The sequence below is a fragment of the Nestor notabilis genome, unplaced genomic scaffold (assembly GCF_000696875.1).
Source record: "Nestor notabilis isolate BGI_N333 unplaced genomic scaffold, ASM69687v1 scaffold20015, whole genome shotgun sequence".
NCBI lineage: Eukaryota > Metazoa > Chordata > Aves > Psittaciformes > Psittacidae > Nestor > Nestor notabilis.
Window position 1 is genome coordinate 57,644 of NW_009930019.1, and position 13,343 is coordinate 70,986.

At 35.8% G+C, this 13,343-nt stretch overlaps 1 protein-coding gene across 1 annotated transcript in view; it reads right to left on the reverse strand.

Moving 5' to 3' along the window:
* Positions 1–13,132, reverse strand: part of SLC25A21 (solute carrier family 25 (mitochondrial oxoadipate carrier), member 21) — a gene marked incomplete at its 5' end in the record, with an annotated part of 64,931 nt that extends 51,799 nt beyond the window's left edge. Inside the window, 2 exons of the mRNA XM_010015240.1 lie at positions 12,489–12,572; positions 13,123–13,132. Coding sequence (XP_010013542.1) covers positions 12,489–12,572; positions 13,123–13,132 — 94 coding nt within the window. The remainder of the gene's footprint in view (positions 1–12,488; positions 12,573–13,122) is intronic.
* Positions 13,133–13,343: the final 211 nt, after the last annotated feature.

Genomic DNA, 13,343 nt, shown 5'->3' on the forward strand with positions numbered 1-13,343 from the left:
TATAACTTAGGACAGTGTCTTATTTTTCATATGTATTAGGTTTACTTATATCCTGGAATATAAAAGGGAAATTAATTGTCTTTATGTCACCAGAGTGGATTTTAATGAATTATAAAATATTTGGACATTGTCTGAACTTCAGAAAAAAATTTGCAAACAGCATGAAACAGAATTCAGGCTTTGGCTATGGACAGAGTCTTATGTGCTCTATAATTTTTCAATTCTATCTTCATTCCAGGGTAACTTCCAGAATAATGCCAACAAGTAAATAAAGCATAAAATCAGAGCACAGACTTCAAAATCTGGTACAGGAATTACTGGGATCATGAACAAAAAACCCACAAGCTATAAGAAATACTATATGAATGTTTGTACAGTCCCATCTCATTTCTGATTATTTCATCAATGCCCTATCAGATTCTGTGATTAACTCTCTGTATGCCTCCATCTTTAATCAGAACATTTGCACAGAACATAAACATTAAGACATAAAGTAAGAGTTATACTAAAATTGCTATTTAGGTGTAAAATTCCATATAGTGAGAAATGAAGAACTGCATTTTAATAAAAGCTCTGGGTTCTGCTCCTTAAAAGAGAAAGAAAATTAAAAAGGCCTGATAAAAAGACTTTAGCCAACAGAATACTTTCAATTGAGTTCAGAAGGATGTGAATCAGGCCCTTAAAGTAGCAACTCACTTAGTACTGACTGCTAAATTTATAGCACTTCTTTATTTTCTCTAAGCATAACAGCATCCATTCATCACAATGCAGTAACAAAGCCGTAACTTGATATATGACAAATATTACAAGCTTAATGGCTGATGTCCATTACTGATGGAACCTGCTCACCATTTAGAAAAGATTGGCACTGAAGGATTACTGAGCAAACATAGCACCTGAAAAAACTTGCATGCCGGAGTCTGTCATCAGGTGTGTGATCGAGGGCATTATCCAAGAACGCTAGCTCTTATCTTCAGTTGGAAACTGCTGCAATTGCCAACAATTCTCAACAAAGAGCTTCCGTCATGGAAGGCTGATACACCAAGCCAGTCTGGTGATGGTTTACCTTCCCAAAGCTTCATTCCTTTTTATGGATCACCTGAGACCAAGCAGCACACCAGTCTTTAATAGCTTAAATAGCAGGACAACCTAGCAAACTGATGACAATCAAGGGAAAACCAATCCCTTTTGGTAGAAAGACAAAATTCCAAGCATTCCCTCATGGTAACTTAGAAAGACCTACTTCTAAAACTGCATTGTCCCAAACAGGATGCTGAGGGAAACTTTCTTGCCACTGATTCCTAGCATTTTGCAATGACACCTAACTCTCCCTATAACAAACTGGTCGCTAGTTAATTTTTCACCTTTTACACCTCTATAATTCTTCTCAGGAATACACTAAATTGCCTTTTCCCCTTTTTTATAATGTAATGCTGGATAAAATTATGATTAGAGAATTTTAGAGAAAGCCTTTGAAAACTGCTATTTGTATGAAAACATAGTTATTTTTCTTGTAATATTACAGCTTTGATAAATTATTTTATTTACAATTATTAACATGAGCTTTTGAAATACTGATGGAGACATTTTATTTTTCTCAAAATTGTGACATTTCATTTGCACAGGATTTTTTAAAATGTAGCTGAAAGTTTTATTTTCACATACAGAAATTTAGGTTTTCTTACAGAAAAACCTAAATTAGTTTTGAAATTTTAATTAAACTACCCATTTATTACAAAGATACGAAAAAAAATGAGGTGAAATATTTTAATACGTTGTGACCCAATAGACATGAGAAAATCTGAATATTATGTGAGTATACTATTTTGTGTTTTTACAGGTAGAGGTGCATTATGTGAGAATATGTCTTAAAAAAAGGCTCAAATGCTAATTAGTTAGTACTTTACTTTTATCCACAAAACGGATTTTTCTAAATCACAGTGTTAATCAAAAGAGTAAATATTACCTATGTACTAAATAGTAATTCATACCAGAGATGATATTTCCATATAAAAGTGAGCCCTTATAATATCTAAGACATTTTTTGATATTATAAAGCATTTTATAAACAAAACTATTTGAATTTATGTTTTTACTTTAAGACATAAGTGGAATATTTAATTTGTTGTAAATTAGGGATTTGCAAATAAAAGAAGGTAAATTGATCAAAACGACTTTGGTCAAATCAGGATACAAATTTATTTTATGTGGGATTTAAATAATGAAAAAACCAGAGTTTTATTAAGAAACGTTGTAACAGTGAGTAATCTGAGCCCCTGCCTAGATTAAGAGGCATCAGGAGTGTTGAGGTATTTGTCCCTGCCATAGAGTTCAACTCCTAGAAAGAACAACAAATAGATGCATTGAGTCTGACTACCAAATTCCTATGATGCAGAGGTGTTTACTTATTATGGAAAATTCCATTTATCAGATTAAAATAAATCCTAAAAAATCATTTGGTGCTTGAGATACCCAGTTCCTGATAGTTAGCTACAAAACAGCGTAACTGCAAGTTCAGGCAACACCAAAATACTCAAAAATACACAAACACTGAAGGCAAGCTGCAAAAAAGCATGGGAATTGATCTTGTATTTATAACTGGGACCAGTCTTCAGCTAGAGTTACTGCCCCGCATGTTAAACTTCAGAAATTTACTATGAAGTGCCTATTGGCTTACTGTGAAAGAAGCTTTCTACGCTGGATAGACAGAATGCAACGGTACAGTTTATCTGTGCTTATGCGCATGCATTCCTGTAAGGAGATGCAGCGTGTCATACACACACTACATGATGCAGACATTTTTCTAGCTAAACAAAATTATTTTTGTTGCATTAAAATTAGTATTGTTATTCATAGGGTAAAGAACCAGAGCAGTCTGTAAGTAAAGTTGTATAAGCAAAGAACTTGAAAACTAAAAATCAAACTCATATGTATTTAGAATTTTATTTTCTTTGAAGAGGTAGATGGCATAAGAGGCAAAACAAATTATTATTCTCAGTTTGATTCTGAGGGTCATATAGAATACAATGTGCCCTGAAATATGAGTTAGCATTATACAGAAATACACTCTTATAAATATTGCCATACTCGATGCTAATTCCTCATTTTATCTTGTTTTATTTAAGATGCATTCCATGTAAAATCTATGTAACTGTCAAATGTTCGTAGCTATTTACATTGCCTTTTTATTTCAAGTTGGTGCAGTGCTTTAGAGGAATAGTTTCTCCTCCATGGTCAAGCACAGATATTCTTAACATCTAGCTTACTAAATTTCTTTCAGAACATGAAACATGAGGTACAGGAAGACTTCAGCTTGGGTAAAGAATATTGCAAAGAGAAGAGGAGTTGGTAATGGTGTTAGAAACGAATGATCAGCATACCTCGCTCTTACTGCTGCAAGGCAGCTCCACCACTCAACAAAAAGAAGCCTGTCAGGGATCGTCTTTCTAACAAAGATGTATTTTAGAAGTTTCCAATATAATGGTATTCCTCTTCCAACATTAAAAAAACGCCAAAACCAAACCAAACACAAAACAACAAAAAAAATTATTTATAAAAAAAAAATTGAGGATACCTGTATTTTCAGAGTATGGCATAATACAAAGTTGTTAGTAAATATATTAAAAGTAGCAAATAAATTACCTACCTTGAAAACAAGAAAATGACAAGTATTGAAAAAACTACACCTATTCTAAAAGGTAGACATAGTCTTACTACATCTTCATAATTCACAATTAAAATCATGAGCAAATGTCTATAATGTGAAGCTCAATTATTTCTGAAGTGAAAATTTTTTATCACTAAAATGCAATACTTTATTTTGCACCTGCATTTTTTAGACATTTAAAAATTTTAGAGCTATTTAAAAATAGAGCAGAATTATATGTAACTAAACAACTGAGAAGAATAGTAATTTAAAGAGACAAAGCTGTGTTTTCAGATGTAACCAGTGAAGAAAATGAAATTAGATGAGGTAAGGACATGCAGATCAGAGAGGTATAATAGCATCATTATAAATAAGTATGATATACGGTCTAAGAAATATGCTAAATGTATGCTGTCTGATTAGTTAGGACAAGACATGAAAAAAATAATGAGGATTTTTTTCTCTTGACCGCATCAAACTATAACTTAAAAACTTTTATTTTAAAAAGAAAGCTTTTGATCTAAACCGCTGTTGCTCATTTTCACATGCATGCTTCCTTCAACTTAAATAAAAACACTTTACTTTGTATTTTATGCTGTCTGCCAGGTATTTCCTGTGAACATCCATCTAAAATCTCTTGGTTCTAGTAACTAATGTCTGTAAAGAAAAATCTGGCAAAACTGTAGTTCTAAGCTTCACAAGCAGCCATTTTAAACAGAAAGCTGGTTTCGTTGTGTTGACAATCACATTTTAAACTGATTCCTTCCAGATGAAAAGATGCTTTTTCAAACAATGTAATAAAAGTGCCAAGTCAGCTGTTCTAAGGACATAAAAGTGATTTATCTGTTCTCTGGTCACTGTTTTTTCCCTTGATACGGTGGAATTTTTCTTTTAAAGAATAGTTTAACAATTAATGGCTACTAGAAGCCGAAGTTACGGAGGAGTAAATAACAGTTTGCCTTTTAAAGAAACACAACACATAATTGCAACTAATTTTGCATCTCATGATGCATCCACTATTGTGTTTATAAAATACTAACAGCTAGATTTACATAATAGATAAATAGTTAATTCTGTCAGCTGTGTATTGACAATGTCATCATCAGATTTCAGAGCTATTTCTTCTGTAAGGTAGAGGTTTCAGATAGATTTCAGATCCTTTTATCTGTCGTAGCTGGGCATGACAGCCTTGCACCAGCTCGGATCTGAGAGATCCCCCACACCTCCATCAGGACTAGAACCAGTTTCTCACCTTTTAAATTCAATTCCAGGGTCTCTAATGTTATTATACAGATATACCATTTCAGAACATGGAAGCTGCGTCGGGACAGATCCTCCCATCATGAACCAAAAGTATGACTTAAGCTTAATTTGGCCACTTAACCTCAATGGTAATTCATGAAATCCTTGCTCAGATAATATGCAGCCCTGGCTGTGACTAATCTCAGAGGGATCTTGGTTCCTGACCTGAAAGCTTCTTACTAGCTGAAAATTTTCATACAGCCCTGGGCGAGCAAAGGAAGCCCTGGATAAGGGCAGCATGTACAGCACACCATGTGTGAGCTCTTCCCAGCTTTCTAACTCTAGATGGCTCTCGGCTCAGCAGCTTGACTGCCTGCGTGCTCCGCACAGCAGGGACTGCACCTGAAGGCACAGGAGGTTTGAGGCTCAAATGCAGCACCGCATTGCTGCCTGAAGTAGGGCCAATGGTGCCAGGCAGAAATGTCCCTATCAGGGCTCCAGGTGCAAATGTCTGTATGGAACATTGGCAAATGTCACTGTCGCCGCCCTAAAATACTGCAGCACCTCACGCTGAACCAATTACTGAAGCAGGAGAAATTCATGGCCGTTTTCCTGGACTACCAAATTCGGCAGATATGTTCTTCACATTTAGAGAACATAAACACATTCAGAGAAGCCGATGATACAGTGTAGTATGATACTTTCCGTACACTAAACTAAAAGGAAGTGTTTGAGAAGCATGATTATTACATTGATTTAAACAAGACGTTTGAAGCCAACAGGAACCTAATGTGATAAAATAATAAATATTCTTGGATGTTAAAATCATAAGGACTAAAAATTTAAGTTCTGCTTATCTTTCCCTCTGCTTATCTGTCCCTATCTAAGGTAGATACATAATAATGGATTGAAACAACACTTCTAGGTATCTTGTTACTACTGTTAAGTATAAGCATCTTACAACGCAATCATATGATTCCAAACTGAGGCCTATAGGAGCTATTGCTATGAATGCTAATACTATAATGAGTTCTATTTACATTATATTAGTAGAAAATAGAGACACTCAAGAAATCATAACTTTAAGATTAAAATAATCTGATTATGAAAATATTTGAAACTTCAAAAAATATAACTTGGACCTTATAAAAATACAGAACACTTACCCAGTGTAAATGGGTGTGCCTTCAGTGGCCTTAGCAAACAATGATGACTAACACCAGCTAAGGTCTGGCCTGTTTACTTCTAAGGTGCTTATAAGATTTATGTGATTTTCTTGTATTTGGTTCCTATGGAAAATAAGCAAGTGTATCATCTGTAAAACATGATTCTCAGAAGTGGTTCTCTACAAGTGTCCTTGTTTACTGTGTTGCCATATATACCAGATCAAATTTTGCAAGTAAAATGTGTGTCCATCACTAATAAAAACGTGATTAGCTAAATGCTACCCTTGGTTACACCAGTACAACCTCATTGTATTTCAGAGCTGCACACATAAAACTGGAAATAGAAGTTTTTCACATTCCAGAGCCGTTTCTTATGTTTTCAAGTGTTAACATATGAAGATGGGGGTAGGCAACCTCCAGACAGGAACAGAGAATTCCTGCCTGAAAGGGATGATGAAAACCTCATGACGGTAACATCACTGTAAATAGTCCTTTCTGGAGTCAGCACAGTGCACTGAACAGGGAGCTTCAGGCTTGAAACTACCACTACCTCTATGCATGCCCTCAGACAAGCTACTTCAAAATTAGGAGGCTGTATCAAAGAATGCAATTTTATGTACACATGTTCCTCAGAGTTTTGATATTAGCATACTACCATGGGGCAAACAAATGACATGGTATCAGGCTGCTCTGTGAAAACCACCTGTGTGCATGCTCCAGTCCAGATCTACCTGACTTCCTGGCACTTTACACCTCAGTATCCCCACCTATACAGTTGAGATAACGGTATTTCCTTCTTCTGTGAAGTGTTTTGAGATCTATAGGTTAAAAGAGCCAGTATCATTTTTGTTTCATGACTGACTAGTGTTGCAAAAGCATCCAATCATTTGGGATTGGTGGCAAAACTTCACTGAATTATGAACTGGTTACTTTTTATCTACTTAGAGACTAAGAGAATGCATGAACATTTTATGAATAGGCATGTATACACATATGTACATGGATTTTGAAATGTAATGAGGCATCAGAATTTCCTGAAATTTTTGTCGACTTTACTGGGAAATAAGACAAAATTGAACCATCAAATGTGAATGTTTATTTAAAAAAGGAAGCAGAATGCACATCATCTTCATATAGATACACAAAAGTTGTCTCCTTTGTGGCCGTGTTTCATCTAAATCCTTGTAAGCATAATATAAATCACAACTTATTCTCAGGAAAATTTTCACTCAAATTTTCTGCCTTCCTCTTCTCTAATATTGAAAGCAGTCTTAATCACAATTTTAGTCAAGACTGTACCATCATTTAAATTTTATAGCTTAGCACCCATTCAGAGTAAGAGCAAAAATGATGGTTATAAGACATAGGTTCGAACAAACTATAGACAACCAAATTGAACTGAAAACAATAAGACAAGATACTGCTCGCAGGTCTATGTAGAGTAAGATATGGGGTAACATGATAGTAGGTGCCACAAGAACAGTTACAGGGAAAGCTGATCTATTACTTTGCATGGATTATGAATCATAAAATCATAGAATGGTTAGAGTTGGAAAGGACCTTAAGATCAGCTAGTTCCAATCCCCTCATCTAGTTCTGTCCCTATGAAGATAGAACTTTTGCTAATTACCTGGAGGAAATTCTGAAATTCTTTTATTGTGGGGCACCTGAAGTCTATGCTAAGGCATCTTTTCTCTTTTCACTGCAGATCTATGATTGCAGGTGGGTCTCTACTAAGAAACAAGATTCATGAAGGTAGCAAACAAGCATGGGTCCAAGGTCACTCCTGCTCCTTCTGGTATGAAGTGCTAATAACAAACCAAAGAGTGGGGCAGATAGCTATGGGGGGAAATAACATCTTAATCTACCACTTCTGCTTGCTCAGAGCACTTAAAGCAGAGCCTAAAGTCTGGTCTTGTGATACCACAGGAATTTATGCATCCAGTAAGTGGAAATGGATCTCTGCTTCATAACTGCTAGCTGGGAAAAGGGATTTTTGGCATGACTGACCATGTCACACTTCCCTGGTTGGCAATTTCATTGATGGGTTCAGGCACAAGGTAGCCAAGTATTTGTATCTTGTATAACACTTACTTGGCAGCCTTTTGATAGGTCTTCTCAGCCCAGCTGGAAGAGCATACATTCAGCTGGGCCCAAGAACAGGCAGTGATGATTGCCAGTGAGTGTCAGACGCCGGTGTTTGCTTGCAGGGCTGCCAATCCTGCAAGTCTCCTTCCCTGACCTGTTGGCAACTAGAAGCAGCAGCGTATCATCTACAGCCAGGCCTCAAGAACACTGCTGTAGTCTCTCAAGCACTTGTTACCACAACAGAGAGTTGATAGACATAGGCAGGACAAAGGAGAGTGCTAGCAAATTCCTTAATTGATGAACAATCATTGATATCACATAAGCCAGGAGTGCTTCAGCTTCTGCATGTTTGCTGACAACTCTGTACTCATCCAGCTCCTGCTTAGTCTTGGCTGTTGTCCCACCTACTCCACCCATAGCTGACAAGTTTTGTGCAGCTTTATAACCTAATCCCTCTAATGTATGAGTCAGGGCACTGCTTATTAAAAAAAAGGTGTGTGGTCATACAGACAATTATAGGTACAAGAGAGTGGTAAGGTGGTGCTGAGAACAAGACAGGAATAATTGTTAAGCTATAGGGCTGTGTAAACATGGAGGTAATTGCTCCTTCCCAAACCAAGTTCAGCATAGTCAAATAACTCAGTAGAAGTAATGAAGTCTCAAGTGATCAATGACAATTGTGTTTTGCACTTTCCCAGGCCCATCTAGTTCTAAGGAAGGCTAACAGCACTTTAAACTGTAACGTATTAAAGTGCTGAGTTACAAAACTAGAAACCAGGATACTACTGCCCTTTCTATTTCAGCCAAGTTAACTAATGAATGGAGAAAGTAACAGGTTTCTTGACTGAGTGCCTACCGAAAAAAGCCAACTGCAACCCAGAACATTTACTGTTAAAATTATGAGCCCATGAAAATCCAAGTTTATAAGAACAAAGTTGTTTACAGACTCGAAATAACAGCATCCATCACTTTAATGCCATAACTCCAAATTAAGACAGCGCAGATGGGCATAATTTTCCATTCTTCATATGAGACACAACACCATGTGTCTTTAATATAAATGCAACGTATACATTCAGCTAGACCGTTTGTTTATTCTTACATTTCATATTCAAACCTAAGTCATTACCAAAGAAGAAGTGAGTGAATACAATGGAGTAAAGATGACTATGATAAAACAATCATTTAACATAATCTAACCTCTTATTTGTAGGATCTAAAAAGAATGAAAAGGTCTCTCTATTAATGGTTTCAGTTAATCCTGTATCCAAACATTTTCCCCAGTAAACATCATATTATTTTTATGTTGGCTATAAAGCTGTCATTCCTCAACAAACAGATATGCTCCTAGTGGGTTCATCTCTGCTGTCAAAAATCTGTCAATTCATGTGTCATCTCATAAATGAAACCAGAGAACCTTTGATAAATGGATCCTAGCAAATCCAGCTAGCAGAGGTTGCTCACCGCCTGAGATTCACACCGCTGCAGCCCTTGTGCAATTGGCAGCAACTGGATGTTCCCAATATGAGTTCACAAAAGCCCTCAAGTTAGTACTTCTGCCTTGCTTTAACAGAAAGCTCTGTGACCTTTAATGCTCTGCTCAACTGAACCTTCCTTTAATGAGTCTCAATTAAATTTTATGTTTTGTGGCTCCCATTTTCTTGTAAGACAAGAAAAGAGTTCAAGGAATGGATCCTTCTTTGAAGAATTTTTTTCCCTGTGGAGAAAGTTTATTTCCACCCTTTAGATGGAAAGTTTGGGGGAAGGGCTTTTTTTTTTTTTTTTTTTCCCTGTGGGTTTTATTTTCTTTTTTTTTTGTTAAGAAATTTCTAGTATTTTGTAAAGATAAAGGAGTCTTCACATTCTTTGAAAAGGACAGTGTTCTGTTAGTGGTTATACTGGAAATATTTCCTCTGTCCTTTTCATTATAATGAAGACAAAATCAGAGGGATGGTTAAAGCAATCCTGGCCATTGTGATGAAGAAGCTTTCCATGAAATCATCTGATTGCTACTGTCATACTGTAGTAATGTAAAACTGGTTAATTTTCAGTAAAAAGCATTGCAGCAAATGGAACATTTGCATTTATATTTGTAAAAATAAGTCCTTCCAGGCTGATTCTGCATTCTTAACCTCAACATAACAAGGTCAAAAAGTTAAGGCATTAGGAAGTCTTGTCTGAACTGGGCTCTGACATTTCAGCTCACCGTAGTTGCTGCTATTGAAAATGTAAGTACAAACAAGCATAAGTAGTATTCCCAAACATAAACATTTTCAGGAGCAGACCATCAGTAACATTTCTTTTCCCACTGTGTTCCTTTATTTAATTAGTTTCTTTTGTAGTCAACTTAACATAAAATCACATATGCCAGTAGGGAACTCTGAGTACTAGAGAGAGGTGCCGACAGTCAGTGTACACTGAATTAGACATTTTAGATCATCAGTTTGAAAATGCCACACACAAATGGGGTTATTTTATATTGCCCATATGAAATAAATATGGGACATGAATTAATTTCTTATATCCTTCTCCCAGATTTACACACCTGAATCTGAACCACATCATAAATTGTTGTTGTTTCCTTGCTATCTAAATGTGAAGCCCTTTCTTTGTGCTCTCTTCTGCATATTTTTGTCATCATCCAAGGAGGGGGTTATCAGGATTCAAGGTTTTCATTAACTAAAATACTTCACAGTCACCTCTCCCACTGCCCTCACAAGTGTCATAATCACCATGCTTCAGAAACTGGACAACTTGTGCAGATGGGAATGTAAGAATCATGGAGTCAAACAGGTTTTTCAGGATTAGTGGGTTTTTTTTCAATTTTTAGATGAAATTTAAGATTATATTGTACCGAGATTCTTCATCTCCTTTTTCCCTAGTGCTTACTACTGATGACTATTTAAATGTGACTGTCTGCCTCTGTCTAACTTCCTGGAGAAAACTAAGTATTCATAGAATTTGCTTTTTGTTTAGATCAAACTCCTTTTGCTATGGTCAAGTAAAACTTTGTATTAGCTCTAGCATGAGACAAATTTAGTGCAACCCACTGCTAAATTGTGATTTAAATCTATAATAATGTCATGTAATCATCTCTTCTGGTTTACAGAGTCATGCCTTGATATAAATATAAAAAAATATTCTGGTTTATACCAGTGAGCTTGGATGAGATATGTGGTGTTTTCATGTTCACTGACATAAATATTGAAACTAATTCTATATTTAAAAATAGATTGCCATGATTGTAAATGTTAATACTTTCCTTCTGTAAAAATACACTTTTCTTTTGAGAAGCAATAAAAATTAACATACTCTCAGCTTTGAAAACACCAGAAGGCACTTCAGCATTTCAAACCACCCAGGTTCTGTATCTGCATACTTATGTAGAGTAGCTTAGCTAAACTCACTGCAAAACCCAAAATTGGTCTAGTTCTTAATTTTCAGTGTTCGTCTCACCTCCATTTTTCCAGTACAGCTTGTGGACACAAAGAAGTCTGCGCCTCACTGCGCCTATGCTGCCTTCATACATGGTATCTATGCCACTATGTATAATTACAGTTCCATTTTGATGAACATATGGATAAAAAATGGGTCGCTAATGTATTTGCAAAGTTCTTATGGAAAGCCTGCCAGCTGCTCAAAACTGAGATTTACTAATTAGAGTTACCTTGATTAAAGTCTAGCTCCCAAAGAGCTCCTGTGGCTAACAGGCTTAACTTTAAGTGTATGATCAGTCCCATTACATTCAACGGCTTTAACTGGACTGACTGGTCATAAAATTAAGCATGTATTCAAATGCCTTTGTGGATCGGAACCTGAGCCTCTTACAGGAGCTCAGGCTTAGAGCAGTGGTACCTTCTGAAGCCAGTACGATTCAGGTGACTAAAGACCATAAATCCTTTTCCATACTCTGTCAAACTGAAAAGCTGTGGAATTTTGCTCACTGGGAACACCAGTTCATTACAGCCTGGAAACCAGCACTTCACTGAACTGGTAATAGCTCAGGCTAAGCCAGTTCAGAAAACCAGGACAAGAAGATACAAAAGCCTAGATACTGCACTACACTGACACAGCTATCCTGCACCCAGAACTGAAGCAGTGTTTGCCCCAGCTCTGTGGAACTGTGCCTTCTGGTCTTTAAACATATCCTAATAGCAAAATTTGGTATTATGAGTGTAAGTAATGCTAAGACTTTTCAAATTGTGCTCGTTATGTAAGACAACAAGTTTGCCAAATTCTAGCAATTGCAAAAAAGGGATGGAAAATAAAGAGGATCTAATGTCTGGAAAATGGGTGATTAAAAAAGGTCACATAAAATTGACAATTTTAAAACCATATACTCTTACCCTTCTCGTTGGAAAATAGTCCTAAAACAGTCCCCCAGGCTCTTGTAACTGGTTGGATCAGTTTTCCCTCTTTGAATTTGGAACCTAAAAAAAATACAATTTACATCACAGCATGAGAAGTCAGGGATTTTAAGTCACTTTTAACTTTCCAATTATTATATAAAAGGAGTTCTAAAGTTTTTTTTTAATGTATCTGATTCATTATTATATACTTTTCCTGATATACTTATTAATACTGTTTTCATAAAGCTGCTAAACTAAGGAAAAATAGAGCTTTGGTAGCAACTTTTTTTTTGTAGTTTATGGAACTCACAGTATAGCTATCACCTTTGACATTTACACTTCTTTCTAGTTGTTTGAAAAATAAGCTGTTAACCCTGTGCCTGATCCAAAGCCCATTGAAACTAATGGGAGTCTTTGAGTCAGACCCTGTTTTTGAAAATCTGAAATGGAATACTATCGTTTGTTTCATTATGAAATGAACCCACTGTTCAGTTTCTTTTTTTTTATATCTGACACAATTACAATAAAAATCAACCAGAGACATGACCAGAAATTAAAGCACCATTCATTTTTCATAATTTAATAATAAGATGAACAATACAAGCAAGCAATGAATTATTTTAATTAAAACCTTGTTTTCTCTATTCACATTTTGACAACAATAAGTATTTCAACAGGAAGCTTGTGGCCTTGAAAGGAAAATCAAGATTATGATTTAAGATTGTAAACATCTTATTATTTATGATTTATGGATAGCAACAGTAGTTTAACAGACTATATTTATTTGATTAAGTATTTCAGTTAGATTACCCTGTTTCTTGCAGTTTCAAAATTGCTGCCAACACATTAAAC